The sequence below is a fragment of the Pelodiscus sinensis genome, chromosome 8, assembly GCF_049634645.1.
Source record: "Pelodiscus sinensis isolate JC-2024 chromosome 8, ASM4963464v1, whole genome shotgun sequence".
NCBI classification, from domain to species: Eukaryota; Metazoa; Chordata; order Testudines; family Trionychidae; genus Pelodiscus; species Pelodiscus sinensis.
In genome coordinates, this window is record NC_134718.1 from 45,653,193 (window position 1) to 45,670,594 (window position 17,402).

Sequence of the window (17,402 nt, forward strand, 5' to 3'; positions counted from 1 at the left end):
GGAGCAAGGGGTGCTGCATGGGGACTGTCGCACCCAAATGGCCACTTGTGCTGCTTTCTCCCCCACGGCGGCCTGGCTGAGTGGTGCAGAATTCAGCCGAGCGCCATGGTGGGAGGCAACAGCGCCGCGCGGAGGGAACAGCCAGCAGTTCAGCGTTACAGAGTCACAGACATTGGGCTACTATATATACGATTTCAGATTTAATAATGTAGCAATGTGTGACTTAATTTCATCCTGCCAGCCACCCTTTTTTGTGACCCTCTTGGGCAGTAGTCCCCAATGCAGTGCCTGTGCAGCGCATGTGTGGTCTCTGGCTGCACAGCACATGAGTGGCCCCACCCCCAGGTGCGTGGCCCATGCATGGCACTGCCCCGGGCGCATGGTGTGTTCACAGCCCCGGCCGCGTGGTACATGAGCGGCCCCGGCCGCGCAGCACAGGAGCAGCCCCGCCCCTGGGCACCCGGAAGCCCCAAAAGGTTGGGGACCACTGTTCTGGGGCATTGGTAGAAACGCATCTGACAGACTGCCGGTGTCTGTATTGATGTGAAGGCAGGGACAGACCATTAGACCCTTTAGTTAAACATACATTTCTTTGTTTTAAGGTTTAGTAAATAAGAGACAAGATCTTGTATTGCGTCTATGCTAATAAGATTAGAGAAATGTTGAAGGCCATAATGTGAACTGTTTTGATTACAAGATTTAGTAAGGTTTAATTTACAATGCTTTTTTATTGCTCAATATAAAACACTGTTGATTGTATACCTTTGAAGGTCTCTGTAAAAGACTTTGTGTGAATGAGGAATGTATGCATCCAAAAAAGATAAGGTATGAAGTTCATTGTTAAAACCAGATCGTCAAGAGAGGAGGGGTGAAGAAATTTAACTAGACTTATTAACACCAGAGAATCATCAACGTGCATCCATGATTAAGGAAGGGTAGATTGACAACCTTAAGGTGGAGGCTGGCACCCCTAAAGACAATTGATTAACTCAATCCAGGACAGGATGACCCTCTCAGAGGTGTTTTGGAATGTTAACATCAAAAGACAATACCAATTAAGGAGTAACTGGTCACAAACTGACATAGCAAAATCCATAGACTTCAACAGAGAAAAGGGACTGTAAGAACAGGGTGCTTTGCCATGGGACTTTAGGTTCGTCTTGTCACCAATTCCAGGAGCATCAGATCACGACCAACAAAGCCCGGCTCCCCTCTGCGATCAATCTGGCTGGCCACTAGATTGATCCAGACTCTGGACTGGTAACTATAACATCAACTGGCGGGACTGTGTGCATGGTGTGTGTATGTGTGGGTGACTGAAAAGCATATGCTAACTGTTGTATTCTCAATAAATGCAGTGTGCTGCCTTCTCCCCTATAAAAGATCTCATGTGCTTTGTATGGGCATAACATTTTCACTCACAACATGTAGATTCCTGTCCAACTTATCCCAGTAGACAATTAAAACTTGTTTTGGGGATGAAAGCTTGGGTACTCATTTCTTTAACTTTTCTGTCTTGTTTTACTTGCAGACCCTGCTTTGAAATGCAGAATAAATAAAAGCAGACATTTGATTATCCAAACACTAAATTAAAAATCCCAATACAACAAAGCCTACTTTCTTAAATATTAGTTGAAGTATTATGATGGTGTTGCTTTGTTGATGAAATAAAGATAATAACATTCTCTCTCTAGGCAGCAAACACACTTTGAGTAGCATTTGTGTGTACTATTTTGAGAGAGCTGGAATAATTTTTAAATCAAAAACACTTTTCAAGCCTGTTATCTTTTTCAGATCCCTGTGTCTCTGGCAAATCTTCTGGATTCAGTTTATTGCCTTCCACTTTACATGTTGAACAATATTCTTTAATTTACAATTTTTACAAACTAATGTAAATATATCGAGTGTTGTAGTGCTGTTTTTCAGCATTAGTGTCATTGACTTTAGTTTAAATCTGAAGAAACATCACTGATTTGAAGTAAAACTATAAATATAGCTATATTGGCTCAGTCCATTCCTTTGTTAGTTTGCACAATGCAGTATGTTCTTTCACTCCTCTGATACTTAAATTACTGCATGGACTGATAATTAGCAATCACTTTTGAAAAGTCTGACATTTGTATTACCAGTGTAGGAATTTCTCAGTGTGTAGTCAGCAGATTTATCATAGTTTGCTAAGTAGCCATTCTTCCACAATGTCTGGAAATCTGATCTGCTTACATTTTGGTGGTCTTAAAACAGTGCTTATTTGCTGAAAATTCCAGACTGCATAATTATGCCCTTTTTGTAGTGGTTGTACCCACCTTTCTTAGTTTCCTCATCAGTTTTCCGTAGGATATCAAAATCACAAGTAATGGTAGTATGAAACAGGTGGTGAAGAATGTAATAATGTAGGTATGATCATTATAGGCTCCTGAATACCTGTATAAAACACAAAATATAATATATTTTTAATATTACATTACTTCCTCAGTTTGTTTCAAGAATCCTTTCATATCCCTCTTTTCTCTGTGTGACCTTGCTTAAAAAACAAATCTTGCATGTTATGCTTTTGTTAACAAGGCCAATGTTTTTGGAGATAATAGAATCATAGAATCCTAGGGATGGAAGAGACCTTAGGAGGCCATTGAGTCCAGCTCCCTGCCCTAAGCGGGACCAACCCCAACTAAATCATCCTAACTAGATCAGTATAGTCTACCAAGACACCAAATGGCAATATCAATTTCTCTCACATACAGATATATTTTATAAATAGAATGTAATTATAAAACATTTAGTGATCCTTTGAAATGCAGGCACTTACCTGTTAAATTTTCTGGTCTAGATTTTTCAAAGGGTACACAGTGCATATCATGCTCTTTTGCCAGTGCATAAAAATTACCATGTATTCTGTGGGCAAATACCTCTGTGCATGCACAAATCAGGGCTTGAGCACATAGTGGAGTTTGTGTGAGCACAAACATGACACATAAATGGGCATGCAATCTAGTGTGTGTACTTTCAGGCTCTAAGTTTTGTTCTTTCACTGATCTACTATGGGAATTATCTTACCAGTTGGGTTCACAGGTAGTTCCAATTTTGCTGGTGGTGTAGCTGCTCCAGCCCATGGTAGGAGGAATGGTCCAGATGAAGGAGAAGAGCCACACAAAGGTAATGCCCAGGGCTGCATGCTTTCCCCTCAGGCGCATATTTCCCAATGGACGACAGATCACAATGTACCGCTCAAAAGCCAGCAGAGCAAGAGACCAGAGACCAACAATTCCTGTAATGAAAATGCACAACTTGGTCAAAAAGAGAACATTACAAGGCCATCTTACCAGCAGATCAACAAGCAAATGCCATCCCACATCACAAGCCTTTACTATTAGTTCAAGCTGAGGTTGGATGTGTAAAAATGTTACCCCATATTTGAGTTTCATGTTGTGTGTGTGTAAAAGATCTTAGACTGCACTACAGCTTTAGCCTGCTGTATGCTCATTTAGCAACTCAACCCATAGTATGTCTTGCTTAATTGCATCTGATTTCGCCTCTTGTTCATTGTGTGCCACAGAAAGATTTTCTTATCAGAGTGCAAAGGCAGTCATGCGTGGCTTGTATGAATTAATTGGGTAAGCTCTGGCTAAAATAGCTGACTTTTGGAAAGTCTGAAATAGATGTAGCCCATTTGTAACTCAAACTTCTTATAAGCAGCTGACCCTACCCCAAGGAACCATTCTGCAACCCATGAATTGTAGATATACTACACGTATACCTCATGCACTAAGGACGTATACCTCATGCACTAAGGACGCAGAGTAGTAAGGGTAGGAGCTGTCATGGGAAACCTAGACCACCCACAAGTCCCCTGCACACCAGACCTACAAGTAAAACCAGTCATGGTGGGGTTCAAGGCCTTGTGATGAACTTGGGATTCATTAAGTAACAAACCAGATGAAGAGAAAGGAATAAAATTTTAGTTAACTAAACTAGAGAGTGTCTGTAGTGATTTGCAAGACAGATATAATTCCTATATTCATAATTCAGTCCCTTATGAAGGAGTGTCTCTAAATTGTAATGTTGCACAAACATATTTCTACATCTTCCCTCTAAAAGAAAAATAACTTTTACACGTATATTATACTAGAAGAGTCACCCAGCATTACTTGGAACAAGTTTTGTTTTTCTTCATTTAAATCATTGTTCTGGGGTGGGGCTAGAAATAAGGGTTTCAGTATGCAGCCTTCCCTGGGGTGAGAGGACATGCATCCCTCTCTCACCGCAGCTGCTTGGAGCCAGGTAAGAAGGGCCTGTCCATGGCCATTACAGCTGCAGCGGGTACAGTGAGGGGAGAGGTGCATGTCCCCCATCTGAGGGACCAGATAGGCACACATACAGACAGACAAAGAGTATGTCTACACTTGCACTCTAGTTCAAACTAGGGATGCAAATGCAGGCATTCACAGGCATTCAAAATAGTCAATGAAGTGGGGATTTAAATATCCTGCACTTCATTAGCATGATCTCGCCGGCACGTTACTCCGAATGCCAGCTGATTTGCAAGTAAAAGTGTGCACCGGGATGCGTTAGTTTGAACCAAACCCCTCATTTTTTGAGGAGTAACATTAGTTCAAACCAAGGAGTTTGGTTCGAATTAATGCGTCCCAGCGCACACTTTCATTTTTGAATCAGCTGGCATTCAGAGTAATGTGCTGGCGCGATCATGCTAATGAAGCATGGGATATTTAAATCCCCGCTTCACTGACTATTTCGAATGCCTTCATTTGCATTCCTAGTTTGACCTAGGGTGCAAGTGTAGACATACCCACAAACACTCTGTAAGAGTAGCTGTCCCTTTCTCCACCCGTACCCTGTGCTGTCTCAGTGGGATTATAGTGGTCCTGGTCCTCATCTCTGCCCCCTGTGGTTATTCTACAGTATAACTGTCCCTCCTGCCAGACCCTTCCCTTTTCATTTTATGAGAATCAAATTCCAGTCCCTTTCCATTGTCTGAAGTTATAAGAAATATTATTCAGACAAAACATCCCATGATCTCCCATCTCTTATGTAGAGTGTGCCAGAGGATTTACACCTCTATGATTCAGAGCCAAAAAAATAACACTAATGAATTTCTGCATCCAAGGTCTTACATGCGTAAATAAAGAATCTGGTGGCATGCTAGAGGCTACCCCTGATGAACCGTGTCTAGTCCACCCATAGTATAGACCTTTCCACAAATCCATTTCATTGGGAGTAATTTGAACTTCATATTTTATGATTAAAATCCCAATCAGTGGCAAATTAACTAAAATCCGCAGTGAAAAATTGCAGCACCTTATTCAGAGAAACTTCATCTGTAATTCCATGTATTGAAAACATTCCCTTCAAGTTGGCTATCACTGACTTACTTTGAGTACTGTGCCATGTGCAAACTTCTGGATATAGGGAATAATAATCTGTGACTATTAAATAATTTTTGAGTTGTTAGGTAAATAAGTCAGTGCCTACTTTCTTATAAGGCCTTTGTGGTACTGTGTGATGTTTCAGTAGCTCTGCCTGCTAACATGGCTTCTAGTTCAAGCATGAAAAGCAGTTTCCTACTGCACTGGTAATCTCATGTTTGATCTGCAGTCAATACATCACCTTTCATGCCTGCTGCTTGCTCTTTTCAATTCCTAAATGACCCTGGGGGATCTTCTATAGCATTTCTTTCTGGGGATTTATTGGTATTACAACCTCACTGCCCTTGAAAATCACTCTGTCACAGTAAGTTCGTATCTGCAGTTCCAACAGTCTCTTATACTTGGACAGCAGCTGCATAGTTCTTCAAGCCACTCTTTAATGATCACATTAAGGATTCCCAATGGTTCATCTTTCTCCATTTCCCCTCTTATTTGTTGCAGTTTTTTTGTTAGCTATAGGAATTGACTTTACAATCAGATCTACCCAGACTTGCATCTCTATTTTTAAGATCTTCTCTGGTTTCTTAAAGAGAGTTATCAAACTGGAAAGTGCATTGCAGTAAATATGAATGTTCTGCTTGTGTTCGTCATAACCCAGTCATACTCTTGCTGCTTCATTGTCACTGTTTTAATACTTAAGATACTTTCATTTAGAGGTTTGCCAAATAATGCTATGGGGGGCTTGCAGTCTATTTCAACATCCACTATCTGGCCATAAATATATTGCTTGACTCTCTTACAGGCAAACAATATTCCTAAAATCTCCTTCTCAGTCTGGGCATATCTGCTTTCCACATCGATCAGTGATTTGGATTTGTACATTGCTGGTTGCCAGCACTCATTGGGTTTCTGTAAAATCACTGCACCTAATCCAGACTAAGAAGCATCTGCTGAAATTTTAATATGCCTGCTTGGTGCATTGAATTTCAATGCTGGCTCTTGTGTGAGTTGCTGTTTCAAACCTTCCCATGATTCCTCCTATTCTACATACCAATACCATTCATTTTTATTTTCTTCAAAGCTGCTGCTTTTGTAGATAGACTAGATATGAGTAGTCTAAAATAATTAACATTCCCAGCAACTGTTAGACATCTTTTTTTGACTGGGAACACAGCATCATTTCACTAGCTGAAACCTTCTGCTTGCCAGATTTTACACCCTTGCTGGAAATAATATCTCCAACAAAAGTCAATTCTGGAATCCCTAAAACACAGTTGTATCCCAGTGTAACTGCAGAGAGGCAGAATCAAACCTGGAATCTCTGGAGCATAGTGCATGAGCCTCTACAGCTTGAGCAACAGAGCCAGCTAGTTCCTAGCTAAGGATGTAGCGTGCACTCATTTTTATCTCTCACTGTAAGTGATATAAGTGCCACTATGTGTGACTGTGAACCACACCCAGTAGGAGTCTGTAATAATGCTGTTCTTTAGTTGAACCCCAGATTATGATATCATTAATTGCTGTATCGAGACCATTTATATTTATATATCACAGGTACAGTTCTGTGGTACACTTCTGGGGCTGAAGGGTAGACATAATGTCTCATTTGGAAGATTCTTCAATATGCATAATTTTGAGCTTTTTTTCCATTAATTGTTGCTGCCAGAATTCTGAGGAGACATCCAACTTACTGAAATGTGCATTCGCAAGTTGAGTAATAACCTCTTGTCTAGATGGCAGTTTGATATGTTCTCCTTTTATAGCTTTATTGAGGCCTCTCAGATTTCAGTCTAGGTCAGCGTTTCTCAAAGTGGTCTGCAACATCACTTTGAGAAACCTGTTAACTGGCCACACCAATTTGTTTACTTACTGGCGTCCACCGCTATGGAGCCTCGTGGCTCCTATTAGTTCCGTTTAACCATTTTCAGCCCAGGAGTGCTACGGGAAGTAGCAGCCAGCCCATGCCACTTCCCATGGCTCCCCTTGGCTGAAAACAGCAAAATGGAGCCAATAGGAGCTGCAAAGCTCTGTGGCCACAGCACCGGTAAGTAAAAAAATCAGAACTGCCAGTTAACAGGTTTCTCAAAGTGGTTTCATGAACCATTTTGAGAAATACTGATCTAGGTGTAGCTGATTGTTGCTTTTCTCCACAGTGACTAGGGAACTGACCCATTCTGTTGACTCCTTCAGGTTTTTTTTTTTCTATTAGATGCATTGCTTCCATTCTTGTGAGTTCAGCCTTAAGTTTATTATAGGTTCAATTGGCACATTTCTACATGGATGGATAACTGGAGGGATTTGCTTGTTTATCTGAATTGTATGTTCACCCTGCAAGCAACCAATCCTTGAAACGAATTATGATATTCCTAAATGATTGCCTCATAGACAGGTTAAGTATGATCTTGAAGTGAGAGCACCCACCAGACTGAATTTTTCACAGGCAGCCAGGCCTAAAATTGGTGTCACTTGCTTCAATAATACAGGCCTGCTGATGGGGGTGGAGTTTAGGAAGGGGGAAGGGACAACAAAATGGGCAACTGCCACAGGGCCTAGTGATACAAAATGACCCGGGGCTTCACCCGCTACCACATTTGCTACAGCGGTGACGGGGGCTAGAGCCATAGGTGCTTCAAATTGCCACAAGAACATCAGGTGGCGCATTTTAGGTGGTGCTCAGGGTGGCTGGGTGGGGACCCAGTTCTGAGGACTGGCTGCCCCAACACGTTCCCTTGTGCCTGAGGCCCCACCCCTTTCAGGAGTACAGAGCTGACCTCCTCCTCTCCCACCCACACAGCCCCTGTTTCTTTATATTTGATGCTAGCAATGTGCCTCCATTTCACTGGTATATTTGTTTCAGAATAACCAATGACATGTCTATTTTTTGGTCCTCATTTGGTCTATTTTCAGTCCCTCATAATCTTATTCAGACAGATTATTAGCCTGAGCTCCCATGTCCAGTATGAGTGGAATAATTGCTTCATTCATTTTCATTGACAGCAGCCAGTCCATCTCATCAGCTTTGCTTGATCCTGGCATGTCCACATGAAATTCCTCAGCCAGGTTTTCAATTACATGCACTTGACTTTTCTGGAATTTGCAGCATTTTGCAAAATAATTATTTTTTCACACTTATGTCAGAATTTCCCAAAAGCAAAACGTTTGGGGCCTTACTGAGATCCAAATCTTCGGTCTATGCCCACTCTCCAGGCTAGCAGTGGTTTTATAGCTTTTCATAGCTTCACTTTTTTTAATTTGACCTTTTTCACTAAATTCTTCTGTAATCATGTCTACACTGCAGGGGTGGGAGGTGTTCAAAAGAAGGTATGCAAATTGCACTCACATTTGCATATCTTCTTCCAATTCTTTTCTTGGAAGAGGTTTTTCTGATATTTGGTCTGCCTACATGGGGCCAAATGTCAGAAAAAAAACCTCTTTCAAAAGCCCCCTTTTTCCTCATAAAACTAGGTTTACAAGGGCTTTCAAAAGAGGGGGGGTTTCCGACATTTGGCCCCATGTAAACAGGCCAAATATTGGAAAAACCTCTCCTGGAAAAGAATAGGAAGAAGATATTCAAATGAGCGTGTGATTTGCATACCTTCTTTCGAAGAAAAAAAACCTTGCAGTGTAGCCGTAGTATGTGGATACACCCTTCTGATGAATTCAGATCTTTGGTTTGTGCTTCTGTATTTTCCGCTGCCCTATTTCTAACTTTAAAAAAAGTTAAATCCTTTTCAGGGAACAGTCTCTCTCTTTCTTTCTCTCTTAACACATTGTCTTTAATGCCACAAATTATTCTGTCTGTAAGTGGCAACTCTGTGAACTCACCAAAGACACAGGTTGTACTTAGTTTTCTTAATTCGGTCACATATTGCTCTATAGTGTCATCTGGTATATAAAAAATTGTCTCTTTACAGGTTTCATTTCTTTCTGGCATGCTGTGTTCCTCAAATTTAGACAATATTGTACTTAACTTCATGCTTTCACCTTCTTCAAACCTAAAGTTACTGTAAATAACCAGTGTGTCTTCACTAACAACACGCAAACAGGTTGATTTCACTTTATCAATTTTTATCTTCCCTAGTGGAAGACAAATGCAATTTATATCTCTGACAGAGTTTTTTCCAGTTCTCAACAATATTGCCTGACAATTGGAGACTGAGTGGAGGTTGCAACACAACCATATTTGGCTTTCTTACCTTTTTAAGCTAGACAAGCTACCATTGTGCTCATAAAATACAGCCAAATGTTCTTCTGTTGTTTAATTCTCCATGTGCTTCCTCTGCTTTCATTTCAAACATTTCAAATTTTAATCTTACAATTACTATAGTCATTTTTTTATTCAGCAGTTCTGACACCATGTAATGATCTTGGGGTTCATTAAACAAAAAAGCCGTGAATGAGAAAGGAAGCTACTGTATATCATTTTTATTTTTATAAAAACTGTAAGTGTCTGTGGTGAACTGATGTACACAGCTACAGAGTCCTCAAATCTCATCCCAGGGCACACATCAAAATTTCTATATTCATAATACTGTCCCCTTAACAGGGAGCTTCTCTAAATAGCAATTTTGCACAACCATATCTCAACATAGTGTTACCAGACATCCTATTCTGAAAGGGACAGCCCTATATTTAAGCCCTGCTGGAGGTGTCCAAACTTTTTTCTTAAAAACAGGCAAGTAGTCCCATATTTTCTATCTTCCCCACCCCATCAGATTCAGTACCAACAGATTCTGGCAGGATCCCTGCTCACAGGATCCCTCTTCGCTGGCGCCTGCCCGCTGAGGATGTTAGTGGTTAACTAGTTACTGGGTGATGATTACTAGTTAACCAGCAGCTTGGCTGGACTGCAGCAGCTCCCCACCCACCCACAGTGTATAGGAGACCTGGCCTGGCCCAAGCAGTCCCCACTCCCGGCAAGTACAGCCTGGCCAGAGTAGCCCACAGCTTGGTGGGCCCAGCTGGGGTGGAGCAGCCAGACCATGGGCTAGGGGTGCTCCAGTGCAGCTGGCCCCATCATGCCACAAGTGTGTGTGGGGGAAGGTTCCAGCTTACCCAGAGCAACCCCCGCCCATGGCAGAGTCCACTCCAGCTCAGCGAGGCCTGACACACTCCATCCACCTGTTAAGTGGTTAATGATTAAACAGAACATTTAAGAAGTTAACAGATTATGGGATTTCACATCACTACTACCCACCAGTGGTGCGAGGCAGGGTCCAGCAGCCTGCGGTGGGTGTGGGTGTGTGAGGTTGGTGACAGGGCAAAGATGCAAAACTCAGGGCTGGCTGCTCCCCCAGCTGGTCTGTCCATGCAGCCCTTGCTATGTGCCAGCTCTTGGCCAGCAGGGCCCCGCCCTCCCGTCCTGTTTCCAGCTGGCACTCACTATCACTATGAGCTGCAGTGGCTGGTAACTGTAGGCAGGGGCGGCCCGTCCATATAGGAGAACTAGGCGGTTGCCTAGGGCACCAAGTTAAATGGGGTGCCCAATGGTGGCGCAATATCATTGAGGGGTTTGGAGGTAGGGACGCCGATTGCATGGTTCGCCTACGGTGCCCATTGCTGACAGCTAGACTAGGGCCGCCCCTGATTGTAGGCAGGCACCAGATGGTACCCAGTTATATGTTGTCTCTGCTGCCTGTCCATCGGCCCTTTACAGGTGCCCCCTCTCTCTGTCTTCTTCCTGCTTTGTCCTTTCACCACCAGCAGCCCATTGCTGCTCTTTATGCTCCCCAGTGGGACTAGGGTTGCCAGAGGGTATCAAAAAAATACTGGACAAAAAAACACTGGGGAAAATTTGTCGAGCAAAGTGGCAGGGAGACCAGAGCGGGGGGGGGGGGGGGGGGAGAGGTGGGATACGGGAGGATGGGCCGAAATGCAGTCGCAGTCCCTTTAATTGCTGTGTGTCCCGAGTGGGCTACTGTCGGGCCCTAAGCCGGGCCCGGGAAAAGCAGAAAAACTTCCTTATATGTCTGGTATTTCTCAATTTGTTTACCAGACACACAGTCCAAAAACAGGACTATCCAGTTCAATACCAGACACCTGGCAACCCTAAGTGGGGCATGTCTCATTCCCTACATTGTGCAGAGCACCAGCCCTCAGTGGATATGCTCAGCTCACCAGCAGCTAAGGAAGCCAACAGCCTCCATGGGCCCCTGGTGAGGGGGTGGCTCTGTGCCCCCATAAAAGTCAGAGCCTTGGGTGAAAGGGGTAGGTCAAGGGGCAACTAGCCCTCAGCACCTTCTGGACCACAGCACATTCTTCCCCAGCCCTCAGTGCCACCCAGAGTACACAATGTTGCATCCCTGCCTCCCTAGGCCTGGCCCTGGGGCAATTGCTACCTCCCCTTCCCCCCATCAGCAGACATGTCAGCAGCCTGGACAGTGATCTCCTTCCTTTCCCCACTGCCTCTGGCTGGACTGGTCCCTTAGGAAAGCCCAAGACCTTCTGGCCTGGGGCACTAGCCAGAGAGAACCAAGCCCTATGTGTGCCAAAGCTTCACATAGCACTGGCATGGGGCAAACTCTCTGTCCCTCAGTTAACTCTAGAGTGGGAGGGAGTAGTGGTTTCCAGCCTGTTCCTGATCAAAAGCTGCAAACTACACAGCAGCTCCCTAGGGAAGGAATTTAGCATCTTCTTTGCCTCCCCCAAGTTATCCTGGGTCCTGCCCCCAGAAGGCATGAAGCTGCTCTAACTCCTAGGAACCCTCCCTTGCTGAGCCACCTCTCTAGCCAAATTCTTTGGTGACTGAAATCTCTGCAGTCGGATTCCTGATATACAATGCATCCTTAGGGCTTAACCCTTTCCTGTCCATACTTTAGCCAGGGCACAGCAGGCATCTGGCTTATGTTTATGTCCAACAGCAGCTTGGAGATGTTAGCTGCTATTCTAAACTGTGCATACAGGAAGGAATGTGCTCTGCAAAGACTCGGGTCAGGTTATCCCTTTTCCTCCCCCCTCTCCTCCCACCATCCCTTGCAGCTGGAAGCAGCTCCCATCTCATCCCTTCCCTCCCACAGGGCTGAAAGGCTGCTGCTGGCCATATTCTGGTGAACTCTGGCATAAATCTGGGAGGGGAAGAACAGGAATATGACCCTGTGTGTCTCCCTATGTGTTGCCTTGGCAGGTGCAGTTAGTCCCAACTTCCCTCATGCTATCTGGCAACTTTTAGAATGGGCAAGCTGTTGGTGGAGGGCAAGGGACCTTACTTATGGGTCACTAACTGCAGGCTACTCTCATCAGTCAGTATGGATGGTTTCAACTACACACTAATATTTCTGACTTCACTCTCTAGCACTGTCCTTGAGTACAAGAGCTGACCTGATTAGGAGATTACCACTGCTATGCGACTTCAGAACAATGATACCTAGCTATAAAACAGCAAAGAGAAAAAAGAATGCAGAAATTGCTTTACTTTGTGTTACCTATCGGCTCTGTGTTCTGGGAAACCAGGGTATAGTTACCTGTCAGCACTGTGTTCTTGGGGAACTAAGGCATGATACTCCATGGAGAATACCTACTCACTGTCCCCCTGCTCCCCTCTCCCCCTACGCTTGAACCAAAGAGAAACAATGAAAAGGCAGGGGAAGACTCACCTAAACCCCACCGGACAAGGGTGACAGAATTAAGGAAACACCCCTACCTTTATCTGTTTCGATGTTAGGAAATATATATACAGAATGGAGAACAACACTTCCAAAGCACAGACTGCACTGAACTATGGGATACTGAAAGCAGAAAAGCTCTGTCTGGTGGGCAATCCCTACTCTGCATGCTAATAAACCCACGTCTGCTCACACCCAAATCAGTATTTATCAGACCAATTGTAGCAATAGATCCTCTATTGATATCCAAAATACTGAAACTGCCTAGTTGCATTATGAGCTTTCTCAAGGAACAACACCCATAGCCAGGAATGATCAGTTTCTATTGTCTAGCCTTAACAAAACTTTAGAATACTCCCTTGAATCATCTGTTTACCCAGTGCTTTTATTGTTAAAAAAATAATAATAATAAAGTGCCGGTACTCCAGGGGAAAGTTGTACACAGTACTGTCACAAAAAAAAGCACTGTGTTTACCCATAAACAAATCCAATGTTCCCCTTGAACCATTGTTATGTAGCTACAAAAACTCATACCCTTGCTCAAGAAAAGTGTTCTGATGCCTGGATCTAAACTAAAGTCTGCATCAGTTTCATTGGGACTTCATCTGATCCTGCTGAGGGCTCTAGTCTGCTCTGCCTGTCTCCAACACTCTGGACCCCAGCTATCATCACCATCTGGGACTCCCCAATCAGTTCAAGCTTCATGGAGTGCTGAGATCTCTCTCTCCCACACACACACCTACCCCCTACCACCTCTCTCTAGGTTTAGCCTCCTGACCCTGCCTTATGTGATAAGTTATGGTTTGCTAGCCCTAACACCTGTAATTAGAGTTTTAAAAAACAGTTACAATATTAAATCTAACTTGTTTGTTTTCCCCTTCTATGGTTACTACCTAGAATTAAATAACTTTCATTGTTAAGCTGGTTGCTTTTTTCTTTTTCTCTCTTGCTCACACTCTCAGGGGTGTTGTTTTGGCTTCCCCATTCACTCTGCAACAATGCTTCTTGTATCTAAGCTAAAGATCCCTATAGTGCCCCAAAATCCTGTGGGGTGTGCTCATCAAATAAGTTATTAGCAGAACAGTTGTGGTGTGAAAGTGGTGATAGGAAGGTGCTAAACTGGGGGATGTATGAGGTTGGCAGCTTAATGTGCTGTTAAACTCAGCTCACTGAGTCCAAGGACACATGATGGTCACAGCTTGGCATTGCTGAGCAACCCAACCTACTGAGTCCAGGGACATATAAGGGGTCAGCTTTTGAGTGCTAATTAATTGGTCCTCTCAGACATGCTCTGTTAATGGATGTGAGTGTCTGTGTATTCCTCTGATTCTAGGGTGGGAAGAACCCAGTCCTGGGGAACATAGTTCCTGTAGAACAGCTCCATTGGGAGGGAATTGGCAGCAGAGAGAATACAGCTCCATATGAGAGCACAAGCAGCACACTGATAGAAAATTAAAATGAGGCTTCCCATACACAAATGTTACCGGACTTGCCTGTTACTCTATGATATGTTCATTCCTCGGGTTACTCTTATGGGAGAGAGGGGAGGTTAATAATTCTATCTGGGCTGGAGAACTGGGAGATGACAGGAAGTATTTAAGGAGTAAGGCTATAGCTTGCTAGGCTTCCTATTACTTTTTAGTTTTTAATAGACTTCTTATGTCTAGTAAAATAACACCATAAGAAAGGGACATGAAAAACGGCTGATTTGAGATAGGTACTGTAGAAATCAGTTTCTGATCTATGTCTGCAAAGCTATATAGTATGTCAGAGATTAGTATTGCAACAGTATCACAATCCTGCCCAAACTATAGGAAGATACTCATACAATAAGATGTTTCACTATGAAAACATTTTTAATTATTTGTGAACAGATAATGTTCTTTCCCACACACACACCTACACCATGCAAATTGTTAACTATTGTTGATAAAATATTTTACTACAATTTTGTACAAAAAAATTAACCAAGCATATGTTAAAGATACTGATCTGCTATGTGAACATTCAATGAGCAACATGCGCTCAGCAAGGCACAACACCTTCAGAACATTATTTATTGGAAAGAGGTAGTGAAATCAGTTGCATGTAAAGTCAGTGACTTCATAAAGTTGCATGGTACAGAATGACTTTGATGTTCCTCTTTCATTCTAAACCTACACAACACAGACCTGAGTCCGCAGGAAACTTCTTTTCTTAGGGCGTCTAAGACATGAACATACAAGATAAACAAAATTAAGCTTACCAAAGAATGTGATGGCAAATCCTTCCAGTACACAAGCCCAATGTCCCATATAAAAATAGCCTTTTATATTGGTAAAAAAGCTGATCGTGCCACCAATCAATGAGACCAGAAAATCAGCAATAGCCAGGTTTACTATAACATAATTGACAGGTTGTCTCAACTGCTTGAACTTAAAAGTCACCAGTATGACAGCAAAATTCTCAGCGAGTGACAGAGATGTCACCAAAAACATTAATGCAGCCAGAAGCTGGAAGTTCCAGGGTTGGATGAATTCTAGTGGATGGTGGAAGGAATCCCAGGGTGTGGAGCTTTCAGTGGGACCAGACTGCAGAGACTCATTTTCAGGTGCTCTGAACACATCCATTTCTTCCTCTCTCTCTCTCCCTCTCACCAGAGAAAAGAAGGGTTTCAGATAGTATATGATTTTATAAGGGGTAGATATTCAGGTTAAAAAGAGGAATTTGCTATTCCCACCAGACATTTAAACAAAAGCTCCATGGATCTTGCTTTTCAAATGAAGCCTAGCAAGTAAAAGTTTTAGCTAGAGGAAAGTTTAGTGCTGAGCATGGGAAGTGGGAACAAGTCCAAGCAGGTGGATCTCAGACAAGCAAAGCACTCTTTCTCTCACTGCAGCGTTCCTGTGTCTGCAACAAAGCCCAGCTACAGGAGCAGCAAGATTTTTCCTTCCCACACAGCCAACAGCAATACAGCAACACACCTCTGATCATCCCTGTTCTGTGGAGGAAGATGAGGCTGTGGCTGGAAAACCTGCCTGCCTGCCAGCCTTGTAAAAATGAAACAACCCCTTTGTTAATGAGGGAGGGGTGATCATCCTCATATCTGTCACTGCTGGAAGCACAAGGGAGTCCTGGAGCCTCCTTTCTACTTCCCTCTGCTTGAGAGAGGGCAGACCTGACAATGTTGCTAGTGGAATGCCTGAGCAGGTGTAAAATGTGGCAACAGTACTGCAATATACAATTTCCAAAACTAAGCTACTGTCTCTGATTGATAATTTGCATCCCTAAAACTGAAGCAACATAAGTCCAGTTGCCCATAGTATTCTTCTTAGTTTCCTTAGTGATTTTCCACTGTACTGTACACAGTTTTTACTGTGGTTTTTTGTAACAAAAACATACAAAGATTTATACCAAACCAGTATATGCTAATGAAGGGACAAGTTCTGCTCTCTTACACTGAATTACATCTTACTTCTGAGACTATATGGATGGGTACTTCTGAGGCTGCTCTATATTATATCACAGGTTGGGAGGCCCCTGAACAGTTTGAGAATATGAAGATTGTTTATTTCTTCGGGTTTCTGCTGAGCTAGTGCCTAAGGATCTTAACCAGGAATCAGAGCACCATGTACCAGTCTGTACAAACCCAAAAGCAAAGACAGTGCTTACAGAGCTCACTGTCAAGGATTTTGACACTGTGCAACAGGTGAATAAACTGGCAAGGTTTAGGGAGCAATAAGGATAAAGTATATAACAATGAATCTGCATAGGTTAGTGGGTCCAATAGTCATAGGAATGTGATGATCTAAGTCACCTGTGGTATGTGATAAAAGGGTCAGCCATGCTGGCAAGTCTTCCCTGTAGTATAGATTATGCAGGAGGATAGTTTCTTTATGACTTCTCCAAAGAAAAAAACACAGAAGGCAAAATTCGGAAATTTCAGTTTTCCATTCATTTTTTTTAGCATTTTTGTATGTGGCATTAACTAGTCACGGTGGGATTTTTGTATATTGCTAACTAAAACAAACAGACTTGATTTTCTTAAGAGAGTGAATTATAATAATTTCTGGATACGATGATGGAAAAATGGAGGGGAAAATACTAAAGTATTTTTAACGGAAAGTACAGCCAGTCTCTGACTTACGACCACCTCCACCTCCAAGCAGTAGTAAATGCGGTCCCTGAGTTATGAACACAATCCGCGCTTACGAACAGCGCGGTCACCATGTAACTCAGTGGGATTCCAGTTACGAACACTTCGAATTACTAACTCGTTCATAACTCAGGGACCAGCTGTACCGAAGTCACTTTCCATTGTTTAAAATAATATTTTTATATACAAAGCATCAATATACATTCAGTTGAAGCATTTAGGCAAAACACATTTGGACAAAACACAAATAGATCAAATTTAATAGCACAATCATAAATAATTTAAAGC

At 42.9% G+C, this 17,402-nt stretch overlaps 1 protein-coding gene across 1 annotated transcript in view; it reads right to left on the reverse strand.

Annotated features, from left to right (window-relative positions):
• Window positions 1-15,647, reverse strand: part of LOC102446969 (opsin-VA-like) — a 35,733-nt gene extending 20,086 nt beyond the window's left edge. Inside the window, exons 1-3 of the mRNA XM_006136623.4 lie at window positions 15,225-15,647; window positions 3,052-3,262; window positions 2,304-2,421 (exon numbers count right to left, since the gene is read on the reverse strand). Of these exons, the coding sequence (XP_006136685.1) occupies window positions 2,304-2,421; window positions 3,052-3,262; window positions 15,225-15,588 (693 nt within the window). The 5' untranslated portion in view covers window positions 15,589-15,647. The remainder of the gene's footprint in view (window positions 1-2,303; window positions 2,422-3,051; window positions 3,263-15,224) is intronic.
• Between the last annotated feature and the right edge of the window lie 1,755 nt (window positions 15,648-17,402).